At 32.5% G+C, this 19,623-nt stretch overlaps 1 protein-coding gene and 2 long non-coding RNA genes across 3 annotated transcripts; 2 read left to right on the top strand and 1 right to left on the bottom strand.

Moving 5' to 3' along the window:
* Nucleotides 1-2,716: 2,716 nt before the first annotated feature.
* On the top strand, nucleotides 2,717-4,150 carry LOC109185836. Its single transcript, XR_002055046.1, has 3 exons — nucleotides 2,717-2,955; nucleotides 3,691-3,865; nucleotides 3,902-4,150. It is a non-coding gene; the product is annotated as an uncharacterized LOC109185836 (long non-coding RNA).
* A 6,102-nt stretch (nucleotides 4,151-10,252) lies between these two features.
* Nucleotides 10,253-11,973, top strand: LOC109185833. Its single transcript, XR_002055043.1, has 3 exons — nucleotides 10,253-10,827; nucleotides 11,476-11,792; nucleotides 11,881-11,973. It is a non-coding gene; the product is annotated as an uncharacterized LOC109185833 (long non-coding RNA).
* Nucleotides 11,274-17,760, bottom strand: LOC109185825 (putative calcium-transporting ATPase 13, plasma membrane-type). The gene is made up of 2 exons (XM_019335772.1): nucleotides 17,609-17,760; nucleotides 11,274-14,524 (listed from the first exon to the last, which is right to left on the bottom strand). Exon 2 carries the CDS (start codon nucleotides 14,522-14,524, stop codon nucleotides 11,417-11,419), a length of 3,108 nt encoding a protein of 1,035 aa, XP_019191317.1. The 5' UTR covers nucleotides 17,609-17,760; the 3' UTR covers nucleotides 11,274-11,416.
* Between the last annotated feature and the right edge of the window lie 1,863 nt (nucleotides 17,761-19,623).

The raw sequence follows: 19,623 nt of genomic DNA, 5'->3' as shown, positions 1-19,623 counted from the left end.
GAAGTTAGGGATAAAAAGTTCGTAGAAGAAAAAAAATAAAAAATCAAAAAAAAAAAATCAAAATATACAAGCAATAATGAAAGGAAAAAAAATTATTTCAAATTTTTAGACGAAGATGGTAAAGTTTAGAAGAAAGAAAATATTGGTAGAGTTTATGTATGAAGAAAAAAATGGGATAATGAAGAAAAAAGAATTTATTGAATTTAGGTATAAGGTTTATAAAGTTTAAATATGGAGAAAAAAAAATAGAGAGAGAAAACTTTCAGAGTTGGTAGAAAGAAAATTTTGAAATCTTGGGATTGAAGGTTGGATTTCAGCTATTTATATTTGAGATGAAAAAATTTACAAAAGTCCTAAAATTAAAAAGTTTACACAAATTCATAACTTTTTGAATACTACATGACTTTTAAAGACTCTTTAAAAATTTTAATCGAATACCACTCAACTTTTAAAGACTCTTTAAAAATCTTAATTAAATACCACTTAACTTTTAAAGGCTCCATAAAAATTTAAATTAAATACTTACGAACTTTTAAAATTCTTAAAAGTTTTTAAAAATTTATAAAAATCATTATTGAATACACCCTTAGTGTACATAATTATGACTAATTAACACATCGAAAATTTCAAATATAATGAAAATACAATAATACATTTAATATGCATGATCAATAATTAATATACAATAATAATATAACTCTTCCCTTCTTTTTTTTTTTTTTTTTCATTTGGTTTACTACTACCAATGTTCACAGTACGCGGCACAGCATGCAATCTTGCAACATACACATGGTCAATCATTCATCGAAAAGCCTACTACTACTACGGCACTGACAAAGATTACTGATCTGATTCCATCACAATAATGTTTTCTTTATTTTCTTTATCCTCTATTGTATTGACGGTGGTGATAAGAATTTGAATCGCCCCATTTCCCATATTTGGCTAGCTGCGCTACTACTTTTGTATGATATATATGGTCAGATTCTCGTGGAATAATGCTTCTCAGGTAGTTATGCGGTCACGCATCATTAAGTATACATAAATGTACCACAAAATGTTTGAAAATGTACCAATATTAGATGTAGTTTATTTTTTTAGTGTGTGGTGCATTTATGCATACCTAATAGTATAATTCGCACCAATCGCACGGGAAACCTTGTCCCCCCACACAGGGTTGCGTTCAGGTGTGAACTGCCCGTCCGGGAGAGAAATGAGAATCACTCAGCGCCGTCTACGTGTCCAAATCTGACAGATGAGAAACACTAATTTAAGAAAAAAAAAACACGGTGACATTTTTGTAAATAATTGAAAATCGAAGTGCCTGTAAAATGTATTACAAGTGCAAGTAACAGTTTAATATAGTGCACTTTAGTGCATGTAAAATGTATTACAAGTGCAGGTAAAATGTATTACAGGTGCAAGTAAAATTTACACTGAACATTAAAACAAAGTGCACCTAACGTTATAACTAGGTGCACCTAAGTGCATGAATGTTAACAATGTAAAATTACATGCACTTGCAAGTGAAAGTAGGTGCACTTGTAAGTGATTTTACCTACACTCTTTACTTGCAAAGGTGCACCAGCTACTTGCACTTATAACACATTTACATGCACCAAAGTTTGAGTTATTTACGACAATGTCACTGCGTCGTTTTTTAAAAATTACATATGATTCGTTGATCTGGACACGTGAACGGCGCTAAGTGGTTCTTATTTCTCTCATAAGCGGCCGTTTGCATGAGAGTGTGCATCACACATCAAATACTTAACATTATCATAACTTATTCTAATATTATAATAATAATGATTAGGAAAAACGTTACATTAAGATGAAACATATCCTTCAATTATATATAACACCCTAACATAACGTCTTTAAAGCTTTTTTTGAACATTTGAATTCAAAATTATACATTTATTTTTATAATCGTAAACTATAAGGGGGTGTTTGGTTGGATGGAAGTCAAATTCCATGGAAAATGTTTTCCTAAAAGTGTAGGAAAATGTTATTTTATGTTGTTTGGTTGGATGGAAAATCTTTTCCATAGGAAGTTGAGTTCCTAAAGTTGAAGGAAAACAAAATCCTAGCAAGACATTGGTATTTTGTTTTTCAAAGGATTTGGAAAGAAAGTATTACAATATTGGACTATTTTACCCTCCTCGAAGTTTATTAATTACACATGTATATATTATTGTTAAGGGCATATTGATCTTTATATTCATAATTCCTTACCATTCCAAATCCAACCAAACAATAGAATTCATATTCCCAGTAATTTCTTTTTCACCAACCAAACAATGGAATCCATTTTCCTGGTAATTTGTTTTTCATGGAATTTGAATTCCATTTCCCATTAAATATTTTCTAACGAACCAAACGGGCTGTAAGTGAAATATAATACACCAAAAAAAAAAAAAAAACGATAATGAAAATCCTTAAAAATTGTGCAGGGAAGAGGAAGGGATGATGGTGAATCGGTATTGCCTTCCTACCTTAACGTCACTTCCAAAAAAAGTAAAGAGAGTTCACATGAAGGGAGCGTGCGCCATGTGCTCTACACAGTCCCCTCAACACCCACCCATTCTTTTTTTTTTTTTCTTTAATAATTTTTTAAAAAACAAAAATTAATAAAATAAAAAACATAAATATGCTCCTATATATAATGAAGTCTTCTCTTCAAATTAAGTTGAAATTAAAGGCATCTATCCCATTTGAAAAAAGCTCATCTCACGGATCTTGCCTTCCCTTTCTCCCACATCCCCATTCCCCCCTTCCACCTATTTATACCCTCTCTCCCTCTTCTTTCCCAAACAGCTGCTCAAATTATTATTTGATCAAACTAAACTCACAATCCAATGGCTTCTTGGGTTCGAACAATCACCACCCCCTTTCGGAAAGCTCGTACGTTGTTCAATCCCCAACCCCGAGACAAGAAATCCCAACAGCAAGGTAAATCATCATATCATATCCTTAGTTCTTGTTCTCTGTGTCGGCGCCCATCTTAATTACTTGTCTTGTTATTCGTGAATATAATGATTCATCCCCCCGATTGAATTGGTTAATGCCCTTTGTCTTGTATTTGGTGATCGGATAGATGTAGAAACTAACGTATTTGGATATATTGTTTGGATGGGTAGTTTTGCAATTAGATGGTGAATTATAAAGTTGTAATTTGTACTTTAGCATAGTCGGCTAGAATATAATTTGTAAAATATAAAGTACAACTTTATATAACACACCAGACATTTTAAGTTGCGAAACTCTTTCAAATTTGATGATATATATATAGAATTGAGTTTGGATTGTTGAAGTTTTACAATAACATGAGTTTTAATATTTGTGTATAAGAGTATCAAAGTGAGCTGAAATTCGTAAGTCAGGTTGAGGTGAATTAGGATTATTAAGATTACAAAAACAAAACATGGACCCTAAAAAGTGAAAACACTGGATTTATGGACGGGCCTTTTGTGGGGTAGGTCGTCTCACTTTGATATATAGTGAGATAAAGTACACGTTGTAAAGTATAAAGGATGATTTTATAAATTACATGTGAGCTAGATAGAGTATATATATGTTGTAAAGCATAACGTATAATTTTTTTTATTGTAATTGTAAAAAAATTTTCCCAAAATTTAATGTTGTTTTGGTTGTAATTAAGTTGTGGTTGGTTTGTATTGGTTTTAGGGCAATACGAGGATAATAATAGGATAGCGGATTTGCATGGGGAAGTGATGGCATGTGGATACGAGGATGTACAGGTGATGTGGTCAATTTTGGACAAGTCTAAGCCCAGGCCATGCAATATCACTTCTTCATAAGGACTGCTTTGCAAATAACACCACTCAACTGCGAATCTCCAGTTCAAATATTTTTTTTTTGTCTTAAAAAAAAAAAGAAGAAAGAAAATTGTATATATAAGTGAGTTATTATATAATATATTCTTGTTGATGAGGTGGGAAGAAGAAAGACGACGCCCAAAGACAAGATCGAAGTTGCAGCCATAGAGATAGACAAATTTTGGGCAGTAGGAAATTAATATTTAGAAATTGCCCCCTCAAGATTTGATGCTGGTGGCAACTACTTTGTACTTATTTACAAATACATCCTTTTCATCGCAAATTTTATATTTATGTCCTTATTTCAACAGCAATATAATGGATCGAGTATTATCGGATACCCTATCACTTTATACTATTTAATATTGACATATTGATTTTATTTTAATTATTTAATTATACTTAATAAAGAAAAAAATTAAAAATAAATACCTATGACTCTATGAGGTGTGGATAAGATTGTATCAATCTCTTTCAACTTACTTAAACGTCATCAGCTTCACCACCTGTACAGAAGCCATGGGAGTTGATTGAAAATTGACTAAATTAGTTTCATCACGCAAGAACTTACTAAAATTTGAATAGATTGATTTCATACTAGAACCTTTTTTTGCACGCAAGAACTTACTAAAATTTGAGTAGATTGGTTTTATGCTAGAACTTTTTTTTGCATACCGTGCTCAGATTCCCTAAATTGGTTATATATATATAAACAAATTAATTAAATGATCTATTTTCAAAAAGAAAAATTAAATAAATGATCTCTTATCTAATTTAAAAAGCACTTCATAGAAAATAATAAAATCTTTTTTTTTTTTTTTAAAGAAGAAGATATAGTTCAATGCATTCTGCATTATTAAGGCACATGTGGTGATCATTAAATTTATCAAAGCTCGATGCAAGTTGCAGCTTTTCTAATTAACAAATGTGAATAGGGAATAAAATATTACAAAAAATAAAATAATCAAAATGAGTTAGATTCCCCGTCACATTATTTATATTACTCGTATTTTTTGGGTGACAAACTCATCGTTACTATTTGAGTAATTTTTTTTTTTTTTTTTTTTTTTTGTTTACTATCGTGCAACAGGCTCAAGAATTTGTTAATAAGAATAGAATCGTGACCTTTAAACTCGAGAATGTATTTTAGGTAAATTTGGCCACTGTTTTCAGATACATTATTTATATTATTGTTCACAAGGTCGGTCATTCTCACAAGAATATTACAAATACCAACCAATTTCATGAATAGTACAATAACAATACAACTAAATGTGAATATTTCCTTTCAAAAAAAAATGTGAATATTTATATTAGGGAATCTGATTGCTCACTAACTAGCCCGAACTTCGGATTCCCATGCTAGTCGGGGTTTGTGGAATCATAGCCCACCATATTATTATGAATTGTTTTTATGATTAATAATAATTTGAGTTCTTTGGTTTTTTTTTTTTTTTTTTTTTAAACATCCAAAAAAAAATGTGAATATTTATATACTTAAGTTTATATGTGAAATTTTTTATTTGAATATGAAATCTTGGGTTTGAATGGCCGACTTTTCTATGGTGTAGCGACATGATTAAGTTGACGGATTTTAAGTTTTAACATTACTTGATAGGGAACTTGTAAGTTAAAGTACAAAGACTAATTTTTAAACGTTGTTTAAAAAATTAGTGTACCGTAAAAATAGTAATAATGGAAAAATATTTTTGAGAGAACGGTAAAATTAGAAAGGTAAAAAAAAAAAATAATAATAATAACTGGAATAATTAGAACAATTTGATTGGTCTCACAAATTTTTTACTAGTTTAATTGCAATCCTTGCGATTGTAGTTGTGTTAAATCGGAGTTGATCCAACGATCTTGGAGAGAGCTAAAAGGAACAAATTGTGGCCACTCGTCCTCTACCTTGGAGGACATTAGCCAGTACGTCTTGTACTTCTCTTTGTAGGGCACAAAAGGCAAGGGTTGAGGACCAAAGACAATGCTACTCACCAAACCAAACAAAACAGTTGAAGAAGACCAAACACAATAATTGTACTTTTGTCCTTAATCCTTAATTTCTTTTGTTTGATTTGGTTTATCGGTGATTTATCATGTTCTAGTGGACTTCAAAATTTTATCTTAATGACCGCTTGGGTGTCAATTAATTAAGAAAGATATGTTTTCTATTTCACCTGTCCTTCTAATTCAGAAAAAAAATATAATCATAAAATCAACATCCATTTATTTTTTAAAAATAAATAATTGGATTAGTGAAAATGAAGTTTTTGTAATTAATTCAAAGTAAACAACTAACTTAATTTATAATGCGAACATGTGAATTGTTGAAGTGGAGTTCAAGATTTTATATTAAAAAAAATATATGCTTACAGAAGAATTGATCATGTTCGTTTGGATGTTCCCTTCTCCTTTTGATCTGGAAAAAATATATATTCATAAAATCAACATCACTTTTATTTTACTTTATTTTGAAAAAAATAATAATAATTGAATTAGTGAAAATGAAGTTTTTGTAATTGAAAGTAGACAAGTAGACAAGTAACTGAATTAATTTATAATGTGAACATGTGAATTGTTTTTGCTTCTTGAGGTTCCCTATCCAATAATTCATTTTGGCAGCACATCTTATGGATCTGTCTCCCATGCTATATGTTATTGACCTATTCTCTATTGTTCCTGCTCTTTGCAATATTATCCTGCAGCTTTGGTAGGGTCGTTGTTCAAGTGGGAGTGCAAACAAACTTAGAATATGCTAAATGTAGTTTTATGAAATATTAATTTTGTCCATCTTTGGTAACATAGTTAGCTTATTAGTTAATTTTAGCTTATTTGACTTGGTTAAACAATTCATATGAGTGTTTGAATAATTAGTTGTAATAGTTTATTGCTTTGAAATACTAAAATTCAAAAAGTTGCTCAAAGCAGCTTTTTCGATAAGCTTTTTGAGAAAGTCATTTTGCATATAATTAACTATCAGCGAACCTACAATCAGCTAATGTTATCAATCAGTCAACCTCACTAACCCAATCACCTAACCGCTATTTACCAATCACCCGTTTTGTCAAATGTTTTTATCTTATCCGATCGCGAGGAAGAAAAAAAAAAAAGAGAAAAAAAAATATAATTTGTTAATATATTTTTTAAAGATTAATTGACCGATGACAGGTTAATAGTAAATAAGAAATGTAATAGAAAGATGGAATTGTAATGCGGAGTATTATTCAAGGAAGAGGTGAATATATGGAGTTGGGGTGGGATAAGTTGGGCCAATTGAAAGGTGGGGATTCGTTGGTTGAGATAGCAATCCAAGGAAATTTGAATTTTGATATGGTAATCAATCCAAACCAATGGCATCAAAGGTCAAGAATATCAGGTCAAAGTATATACTTTAGTCATTATATTTTTATTTTGTTTAATATAGTCTATATACTTTAAAAATGGTGCAAATAAAGATAATAGTTAATGGTGTTAATATTATAGTTAACTTAGCTTACGTGACGTTGACATCATTATTGTCAGATCATGATATTTATATTCATACTTATATATTACTTTATAAAGATTTAAAATTAATTATTTTTACCATCCACCAATATATTAAACTAGTATGTTCAAAATAAATAATTACAACCATGTTTCTAATGAGATTTGGACACTTGATGTCAGCATGCTTGTAATTATTTATTTTGGACATATTAGTGTAATATATTAGTGATAAAAATAATTAATTTTAAATATTTATAAAAAATATGAAATATAAATATCATGATGTGGCATCAATGGTGTCAACGCCATGTAAGCTAAGTTAACGGTAATATTAACACCGTTACCTATTGTCCTTAGTTTCACCACTTTTTAAAGTAGATGGACTAAATTGAACAGAATAAATGTACAATGACTAAATTGAACAAAATACTATAGTACGAGGACTTCATAGGTACTTTGACCAGAATATCGTGTAAAATTTGGCTAGCTCTATTTTACAACGCTTCTTCATTTGTGTGCCTTGTTAACAAAATATGACATTTAGATTTTAGATCTAACGGATATAAAGTAGTGAGAGAGGGTAAAGACGTGGCGACATTTTTATAAATAAGGTTTAGAAGTTTACTTTAGAGTCTAATTGATAGTTATGGTTTGTCTTTAGAGTGCCGCTAACAACAATATAAGGTACACATAGGAGTAGTATATGTGCACCTAAAGACATCATTAATTACACTTAATGTGAAAGTTCAATGCACTACTTATGGTTTGAAGTTTTAGAATTATTTATGATTTAATTTGTTTAATTTGGTTTAGGGGTTTTTTTTTTTTTTTTTTTTTTTTTTTTTTTTTTACCTTTTTAGGAGTCTAGCATTTATAATTTAGATTTGGGTTTAATTTTTTGGGTGATGAAGGACGTAGGGTGACTCGTAGTCACCTGAGAGTGTGCACTAGGTAAACTTTGCCTTGTAACCCTAGTCAACAAAGGACCACAATGAAGTAAACTAACCTAGGTTGTCATAGTTGACTTGTTCAAACTAACCAAGAAGGCTAATAAGCTTCTCCAGTTGGAAGTCAAATTTATAACCTTTTGGTTACCTAGTCAACAACCTGACTAACTTGGTTGCGGTTGTCCCTTAGGGTTTAATTTTTTTGGTTTAGTTGTATGAATTATCAATAATACACTCTGTGATTTTGTTTAATTGTACTCTATAGTGTTAGTGGTTGCACTTTATAATGTTACTAACTATTCTAATTTAAAATTTGAGTTATTTAAAAAAATGTCATTGCATTTTATTTATCTAATTTCTTTTGATCAATTAGATATTTTCAAATAGACGACTTTGATTGGTTCCATTTCTTTCATGGGGAGTGATTCTCACAGGAGTGTTAATATATATATATATATATATATATATACATACATATATATATATATATATACATACATATATATATATATATATATATATATATATATATATAGTGTAAGGTTTCCGTGCAGTTGTGCGGTTGATTAATGTGCGTGAGGTTTGTACTCAATGTGTGTGAGTATTGTGCTTAATGTGCTTGAGATTTGTACTTAATGTGCATGAGTGTGTAATGTTAATGTGCGTGAGTTTTGTACTTAAGGTGTATGTCTTGTGCCTAAGATGCGTGAGTTGTGTGCTTAATGTGCGTGAGTGTATTCTTTATCCACTGCTGTGAAAATTATGCGCATCCACTGCTGCATTTTCTTATTGTTTTTTGTTTCGAAGTGGTGGAGGAATAGATTTGTCTTGTTTTTAACATAAAATCAAAACAACTATATGTGCGTTTACATATATCCATCCATTCACACACAATCAGAACAACTTCACCCACCTTCTCTTTCTGTTTTGCTTCCTTCTAAACTCAACTCACGCACATTAAGCACAAACTTCACGCACATTAAGCACAATACTCAGGCACATTAAGTACAAAACTCACGCACATTAAGTACAAATCTCAGGCACATTAAGCACGCGACTCACGCACATTAAGTATATAACTCACGCACATTAATCTACCGTACAACCGCACGGAAAGCCACAAATGCACCTGATCCCTTCCATATATATATATATATATATATATATATATATATATGGTCCCGTTCAGTTGAGAACACCTCTTAACGTGAAAATATGCGGACTCCTTCAATAATGCATGGTAAGTTGTTCATGAATGCACAATAATTACTCCAGCTCCATGCCTACTAAATGAAGTTTTCACAATAAAACAAGAAATGGCTTGCTAGAGGCCCGATATCGGCATCATGACATGGTGGTGATGGTTGATGCGGTCTACGTATGTATTCTACTTCTCACAATAGTTTTCATGCCTTCCTTTTACGCCATAACGCTCTCTTCAAGTTCTCTGGTATCGATAATCACAATGGAACTCACAATCGTGACCTCTTATCTCAGATTGCCGATTCTTCTCATCACAGTAAGAATCATCACGTTGGCGACAATTAGTGTGGGGCGCAATCAATGCAACTTTAGAAATTAGGTTCCGTCTCTCACGATGATCATCATGATGTGACCCCGGTAATGATATATACCTAAGATCCTCGTTAGCGCAAGAAGCCCACATGTATACCAAATTTACAAGTTTAAGAAACTTAGTTAAAGTTCTTTTAAGTTAGCAACCGAATTGTGCTATTTGGTCGAGTTAGAAGTTTATTCATCCTTTTCCTATGTTATATATAATTTTTTTATTTTTTTTAGTTTTTGTAAAAGAATAATAAAAGAGAAGTAAAAGTGTAAAACTCATTTATATTCCATAAAATCAATCATTACAAACATGGAAGTGATGGATCAATAAAGCTAATCTACTCCGGCTTCGTTCATTCATTGTATATATAATCCGATAGAAAGTTCGTCTACCAATTCCAAAAAGACGGTTTGACTTGGTCAACTGGTTGGGTCATAAGTCATCACATATTTACATCACCTACTTTGAGACATAGTGTAAACGTATTCCTCGTGCTCAATTGACCGTTCGCAATGCATGGATTCATGGACATATATATTTGCGTAGATTTCTCCTTGCTGTTACCCATATTTACCAATCATGTAGCCCTACAGTGATACTCCAAGCTTCCATAAACGCTTCCAAAACCTCGCTAATCTTGGCGGCATTGGCGGATGAAGCTTTTGGAGGCAACTTAATGGTTGCGCGGTTGCGTTGTTGGTAAGTTTGAGGTTAATTAGGAGTTGCTTTCCTGTTACTGGTTATCTTGCTGGTGAGATGTTTTACAGGGCGATCTGAAAGCGGGAGAAAGGGTTCAATGGCAACGATACCGGAGGAATTTGATCGGAATTTGAGATGCTGTTACGGTAGTAGTCGTCGTTATTCTTGGAGGGTTGTCACTGGTAGTGACTCTTATTTCTTGCCTATTCGATGAAGGGAATGATGAGTGATAAAGCAATGGCGAGGAGACACGCCTGCGAGTATAACTATTTGTGCGTAATAGGTATGGTTTCAATTCAGCTAGTGTTAATGGCCTTTTGATCATTGATAATTTCGTGGTGTAGTCAAGGTGTTTGATTGTTTGCTTGAAAGAAATTAAGCATAAAACATATAATCATTTGTTGCACTGATCATCAGAGTATCATTTATTTGTTGGTTCACTTGTTCCCATTAGCTAGTCCATAAGTGTCCTATACTTCTTTTATCAATCTGTATTATTTCTTTTAGAACAATCAAAATTACAAATGCAGATTAAATAACAAAATGCAAACCCATTATTGTTTTATGTTAATTACTAATAACCCAAAAATTTGTTGCTCTGAATTTTCGTTCCCTGGTTCAGTTTATTTTTCTCATTTGCTTATGATCTCTCTGGACATGGTTCTTTGCTTCCATTGCCACTTTGAATTGATACAATTAGCCACGAGAAGCTTCTGTCAAATTCCGAAATAGGAAAAAGGAACTTTCTCATTCATATTGAAATAACATACATTACTCTAAAAGATGAGCAATAATAACAACATTGTTTGCAATCATACTGCAATTCATAAATTTAATACATGGATATGGGAAGAATACTTAAGGTAATCATATTACAAGAATTTCAAGTTCTCCAATTTGAGATAACTGAATATCGGTCTCTTTGGAACAGGGAAGCACTTGATGAGCCAGCCAATAGGCCAAGATGCAGCTGCTAGTCCAATACAGACTCCCCACTGCCCCCAATTCAGCCTCTCTGTATCAGCAAACTTTTTCAGAAACTCAACCATCACTACCTGAAGAACTACAGTTATACCAATAATCCCCACAAACAACTTGTTCTTGTGTATCCCCTGGAAGACATTCCTCTTCTCCAGCTCACGCGCATTGAACTCGTTGAACACTTGGCACAAAACAAAAGTGTTGAAGATCAAAGTGTCATTTACTTTTGAGCTCACCCTGAAAATTGACTCACCTCTAAACTGTAAGGTCAGGAGGATAGATATTTGATATAAAGCCTGAGCTAGAAGATTCCTCCACATAATGTTGGTGATTAGTGGTTCTGTTCTTCCCACAGGTGGCTTCTTCATGAGCTCCTTTGTCGGTTTCTCTGTCGCAAGTGCTAATGCTCCTAGAGTATCCATAATCAGATTGACCCATAGTAGCTGAACTGCTGTGAGGGGAACTTCTCCGGCTGAAACTGCAGCTACAAAGTTGATCACGAGGGCTGCTACATTGACTGTGAGTTGAAACTGGATGAACTTTTGGATATTGTTGTACACACATCTTCCCCATTTCAGAACTGTGGCTACAGAGGCAAAGTTATCATCCAGGATCACAATATCTGAACTCTCTTTAGCTACTTCTGTGCCCTGGATTCCCATTGAAAGCCCTATATCAGCTTCTTTTAAAGCTGCTGCATCGTTGGTACCATCACCTGTGACTGCAACTATGTGGCCTTTCTTTCTCAGACACTGCACCATTAGAAGCTTGTCAAATGGAGAGGATCTTGCCATCACACAGATTTTTTCAACTCTCTCCATCCTCTGTTCTTCTGTGAGGTTTCGAAATTCAATTCCTTCTATGACTGCTCCTTCTTCTGTTTGATTATACTGCAAAATTCCACACTCTGTTGCTATAGCCTTTGCAGTGAAGATATTGTCTCCAGTGATCATCTTGATGTTTACGCCAGCATACTGACAATCTTCCACAGCTTTCTTCACACCAGCTCTGCATGGGTCTTTGAGGCCAACAAGCCCCAAAAGGGTCAAGCCACTCTCTGGTATTTTCTCATGAATTTCACCATCTTCGGGGTTGGTTTCTGAAACCTGTTTATGAGCAAATGCAATGCATCTCAGGCTGCTAGCTGCCATACCTTGGATTAATCGATTGAATTTCTGTCTCTCATGATTGGTCATAGCTATATCTTTCCCTTCAATGTTGCAGAAGTGAGAACACATTCCAAGAATCATCTCGGCAGCTCCTTTCCAGTGAGCATGAGTTGTTCCATCAGGAATCTTCTTCATCAAAACCCCGCTTCTCTTTTTCTCTGAATTGAATGCTTCCACATGAAGAATGATATTATTCCTTTTTGTTTCCTCCATATCCATCTTGAGTTGCAGAACAGCCCATGAGAGAATTGCTTTCTCTGTAGGACTACCTGAGAATTCGAAACTCGAAGAATTAGGGGACCTGAAAACACTACCTGTTGTGTTGAGGCTAACCCCTTGGTGGAGCAAATCAAGAACTATGGCTGCAATTAAATTGTGATCCTTCCCCTCCATGGATTCTTTGCCTAACCAAAACTTGGTTACAGTCATGCAGTTCTGAGTGAGTGTTCCGGTTTTGTCTGTACAAATGGTTGTAGCAGAGCCCATTGTCTCGCAGGCAGATAGTTTCCTCACCATTGCTTTATCACTCATCATTCTCTTCATTGAATAAGCAAGAGTAAGAGTCACGGCCAAGGGCAATCCTTCTGGGATTGCAACGACTACTATTGTAACAGCAGCAGCAATGATTCCCACCACAGAGTTAATCACATCATCAGCCTTTGTCTTGCTGCCATTGAACTCTTTATTCCCATTATCATCCTTGGTATGTCCTGTAAAATATCGTACCAACAAGACAACCAGTACTAGGAAAGCGACTGCTAAGCCAACCTTACCTATGGAGGAAGTAAGCTTGTTGAGCCTCACTTGGAGGGGCGTTGGCTCACTTGAACTGCTACTGATTTTGCTCATCATCTCGCCCCAAGTTGTGTTCATTCCAACAGAGGTAACAAGCATCTGACCATATCCATCTACAACTTTTGTGCCTGAAATTAAGAATGGATTTTGGTTGTGGTTTACTTCCACATAATCGCTCTCTCCTGTCATGCTAGATTCATCGACTTGCAACGAATGCCCTTCGACAAGCAAACCATCCGCAGGGATTTGATCTCCAGTATTCAAGCAAACAAGGTCTCCAACAACAATTTCAAATATTGAAATATGTTGTCGTCTTCCATTCCTGACAACCTCAACCCGGATGTTGCTGCTGATTTTGGATAGCTTCTCAAATTGTCTACTCTGTCTGAAATCGCTTATGGCTGAAACTGATATCACAAGGAAGACAGCAAGGAAAATGCTTCCCCCATCATACCATCCTTCTTTTGCTCCATCCTCTTTCATGCCAAATGCAAGAGACAATACGGCACACACCAAGAGTATGATGATGGTTGGATCTTTGAACATATCCCAAACAAATTGGAACAAACCTTTTGTTGGTGGCCTGGGATAAGTGTTGGTTCCATACTCCTTATTTCTCCGCGAAATATCTTCTGCATCGCCACTAATTCCATTTTGTAAGTCACTGATGAGATCAGCGGCTATACCTTCAATGCCGCCAATGTTTGCAAGATTTTCAACGCTTTTCTCCCTGACCAGCTTAGCAAGACTCAACTGGTCGAGATTTGAGATGAAAAGTTTTGGTTGCTGTACTCCATCGGTGGAATGTGTATCATTATTAGACTGTATAAGAGACAGTTTGTTGATGTTTTTGGGATCTTTACCATGTCTTAGGTGATAATTTTCTTTGAAATAATAAAACAGAATGTTTGAACACTTGATTTTAACAACTGCTACATGCCATCTCTTTTTGCTGACAGACAACCTCAAGTTTGTTTTGAGGTTGACCACAACAAAGTCCATGCACATTCTGCTTCTTTGAGGTTCTGTCCACATCTGCAATACCACAAGTATTTAATTAACTCCAATAACAGGATATATATACATATACTCCGTAGTTTTTTATTTTTATTTTTATTTTTATTTTTTTTTTATTTTTATTTCAAAATGGAAGGGGAGACCCAATAAATGCAATTATACATATAGTTTATTGACTCATAAGCAGTGTATTTTGAACAATTTGTACTCAATCAAGATTGTTGCACACACAGCTTATGTGTCAATAATTTTCCTTGTGCTCAGATGACACCTCTGTGGCTCCTCTTCCGGGAACGTCATAGGATCGAACTTTGGTGGTGAGGTATTGACTCTTTGAAAGTATAGAACATATACTACTTGTAATAGAGTCAATAGTACTAAAAAAAAAAGATTGTTGAAAGTTTTAAAAGTATTTAATTTTAACTTTTAATTTTTTTTTAAAAGTTTATTAGTATTTTTAAAAAAATAATTTTTATAAACACAATAATATCGACTTTTTGTTTTCGTGTTAGCTTTACAGTACAAAATTTTCCTCCCATAAGCTCTCTATAATTTATTTTTAAATATTTTTTTTTGCCTAAACTTTACATAGTTTTCCTGATAATTTTTTTTCTCTGATCATGCAGTCTATGCATACATAATACCATGTATATATGGATGATAGGCAAAGCAGCCCTTGGTATCTCATGCCTCATGCATAAAAATAATATTTTGTTTTTTTTTTTTTAAAAACAAAAATAATATTTTGTTCATCATTATTTATGCCTTTGATTAAAGATTTGATATAAATTATTTATAATTTAATTTATTTACATTATCACTAAAATAAATTTATGAATTTATAAATTATGTAAAAAATAATATGAATCGAAATTGCATTGACACCAATATCATGTTATTAAAATGATTTGTATACAATTAGAGCTGTCAAAACGGGCCAGCCCGGCCCATATGGGTTGGCCCGTCACGGGTTCAACTAGAAACGGGACGGGACGGGCCGACCCATTTTTTCACGGGTTGGGATTTTCCCAGCCCAACCCGTGTAGGACGGGCTGACGGGCTAAACGGGCCAGCCCGTTTATTATTATTATTTTTTTTAATTTACGTGATTAAAATATTTATTGTCGTATTGCTTAAAAATTGAAGTCATGGCCTCTAAGTTAGTAACCAAGACTATTTCCAATCAACCACATTAACCATGGTTAACAAATATGTATATACACATATAACATATACACATATGACATATACACATATAAAAGTAGATTTTAGTTTTTAATATGTAATTATAATTTATTTAATTTATATTTAATACTAATATATTTTACATGTAATATTTTTTATTTGTAATTATAATATATAGTATTAAGTTATAAAGTTTATAAATATATAATTTATTACTTTATGTAGTTTATATAATAAATAAACTTTAAATTAATATTTATATAATGATACAATTAATTGTATTAATTAATATAGATATATATTTAGTATTGCTTGTGAATGATGTAAATAGATATATAATTATATTAAAATGTTCAACATGTGTTCTTAGTGTAGTTGGTTTCAATAGTAATAATTTAATAACTTAAATAAAAGATCAAGGGTTCAAGTCTTGTTAGCAACAATATTTTTAAACATTAATAAAATACCCAATTATACAACACATTTGGAAGTGGGGTAGGTGGGGATACGGGTTATACGGGCCAACCCGTATAACCCGTATCCTCCACGGGTTACACGGGACGGGCTGAAAATCCTCCAACCCAACCCGTGTAAAATACGGGTTAAACGGGCCCAACCCGACGGGTTGGGCCCGTTTTGACAGCTCTATATACAATCACCATTACACATAATATTGCTACAAAAATATTATAAACCTGTAGAACAAAATGCTTTATTTCTAAAATTTAAAAATTAAATAAATTCATTGTTGTTTAAAAATAACCTATGATATTATATAATTTTTCTATACTAGTATTATGCATACAATTTTACTCCAACCAACATGCATCTAATATATAAATGTTAATAATAATATGTAAATGACTGGTATGCTTTTATGTTAATAATAATAATAATATGTAAATGTTAATTATATCGTTATCTTACGTAGCTACATTTAAAATTATTATTAAAACTGTCAATGTAGGACAATAGAACATCGTAACACACTTGATGCACTGAAAAGATGTCAAGACTACAACAATGCTGCAATCAATTTGGCACACTTAGAATATATATATATATATATATATATATATATATATATATATATATATATATACATGCTCAGTACAAGAGTATTTTTAGTAATATATAATACAAAAGTTGTTCCCTGCAAAGGGAATAGCTCATTCACAAGAATGTTATTCTTAGGAATAAAAGACGAAGACAAACAATGGAATATGTCTATTCCCGAGAATTGTATTTCATTCCCAACCTATGAATCAAATATGTTGTTAAATCAAAATGTAATATTTAGGAGTAGAAGAGTTATTTATAAGGAAATGTGTAATACTAACTCGTGATAAATTAATTGATTTTTACCTTACAAGAGAAATTGTAATACTTATGTGGAAAAATGTGTTATTTTTTATGAAAAATGTAATATTTTTAAATCAAAATATAATATTAGGGGTTGAAGAGTCACTTATGAATTTAAAAAAAAAAAAAAAACATAAGCCATGTTTGGTAAAATAGTTAGCTTATTTGATCACTATTAATTGTTTAACTTGGTTAAAAAATCGATATAAATGTTTGGTTAATTAGCTTTTTGTAACTCTAAAATGTTAAAATTCAAAAAGTTGGAAAACAACAATTTTTCAATTAACTTTTTGAGAAAAAAAAAATTATTCCAAACAGCTATTAACTAACAGTTAATCAATTAATATTATCAACTAGTTATACATTCTAATTAACTCAATCATCCAACAATTATTTACCAAACAGGTCATAGTAATACTTATAAAGAACTCCACGGTCTCCTAAGAAATATTATCCTAAAACTTCTGTAAACTCATTAAAATAAAATAAAACAAAATATAACAATCAACAAAAAGTTTATAAATATTTATCATAAAAAACTCTTATAATAATTACCTGGACGGTAAAGATAGATTGGGAGGGGCCGACAGCAGAGACGAGTAAGTGATGGGATGTGGAAAAAATAAGGTTATTGAGGTCGAAGCAGTCTGATGTCGTAACATATGCGTTGGGAATTTGGATATTGAGCTTAGCATGCAAACCTTAGCAACTAAGGAGTATATATAATCTCGTCCGAGGCCCTGTCGTCAACTCAATTCAACTATATATGCGCGTATCGACATGCTGCGGGCCCAGAAACAGATCTAGCGCAAATTATGCTGTGCAACCGAATGCACCTTGCAAGGTGCATACGGTTGCAAAACGGCGCCGTTTTGGTTAAAAAAACGCGCGTCCCACTTAAAGAAGAAATCAGGTTCGATTCCAGGCAATAGCATTTTTATATATCCAGAAATTCATAACTATATATCCATAATTTCATAACTATATATCCACAATTTCATAACTATATATCCACAGTGAATGAATGAAGTAAAAATCCACAATGAATGAATGAATGAAGTAAAAATCCACAATGAATGAATGAATGAAGTAAAAATCCACAATGAATGAACTAAATATCCACAATATATGATTGAACTAAATATCCACAATGAATGAACTAAATATCCATAATTTCATAACTATATAACCACAATTTCATAACTATATATCCATAATTTCATAACTATATATCCACAGTGAATGAATGAAGTAAAAATCCACAATGAATGAATGAATGAGGTAAAAATCCACAATGAATGAATGAATGAAGTAAAAGTCCACAATGAATGAACTAAATATCAACAATATATGATTGAACTAAATATCCACAATGAATGAACTAAATATCCATAATTTCATAACTATATAACCACAATTTCATAACTATATATCCACAATTTCATAACTATATATCCACAATAATGCTATTACTGAGAGTCGAACCTGATTTTTTTTTTTTAAGTGGGACGCGCGTTTTTAATCAAAACGACGTCGTTTTGAACCGTATGCACCATGCGCATGGTACATTCGGTTGCACAGCATAACTATTGCAGATCTAGTGGGGCCGAACTTATTTGCTCGATTAATTTGATAATCACAATGTTTTAATTTTTAAGTTTAATTTTTTGAGAAGTTATTTATAAATTTTTTTAGGTTGAAGCGGTCAGTTAGTTATAGATAATTTAAGGGGTCACGTTTATCTCACGGGTCCTTATTTATAAGACCGTCGAATCGGTTTGACTCGGGTCAATATTTTAATGTAATACTTATACTACTAAGAGCATCCACGCTTGTGCATATTGTGGGGAGATTTCAGCATTAATTCTTTCCTACATGAGATAATAACTAGTGTGGAGGGGAGATAATTGAAAAAGAATTGTTCTGCAAATGAAGAGATAATGCAGAAATGGTGGGACCCACCACAAAAACCACCACTGCGTGGCTGTCACCAGTGCGCACAGACCGCACGCGCCCGTCAGGCTCGGCGCCTGACAGTCTGAATTTTTTTTTTTTTTAAATTTAATTTTCCTTTTTTTTCTTTTTTTTTTCTCTCCCCTCCCATCTTCTCTTTCCTAATCACTCTTACATTATCCCCATATTCTCCCCAACAAATGTGGATGCTCTAACTGTAATACTAAATCAAAAATAAATTGTTTGTTACTTATAAGGAAAAACATAATATTTTTTAGGACAAATATAATACTTTTATATTTTGATGTAAAAGTATTATTTTTTAATCAAAACTATTATATTTTGAGTTATAAGTAATGTTGTACTTATAAAGGCAAATATAATGCTTTTACATCAAAATATAAAATATTGCATTTTTTTTATATAAATAATAAACATTTTATTCTTGATTCAGTATTACATTTGATAGTATAAACATTATATTTCATATTAACCCGATCCATCTCATAAACAAAGTTCTGTGAGACAGTCACACGCAAATGTTTGCCTAAATTAAATTGATTTAATTCTTGGTGATGTTTAGTCGGTTAAGACTACCGGCAAAACTTCACCTATAA

Source organism: Ipomoea nil, unplaced genomic scaffold (genome assembly GCF_001879475.1).
Source record: "Ipomoea nil cultivar Tokyo-kokei standard unplaced genomic scaffold, Asagao_1.1 scaffold1361, whole genome shotgun sequence".
Taxonomy (NCBI): Eukaryota; Viridiplantae; Streptophyta; class Magnoliopsida; order Solanales; family Convolvulaceae; genus Ipomoea; species Ipomoea nil.
This window is presented reverse-complemented; position numbering and strand designations above follow the sequence as displayed.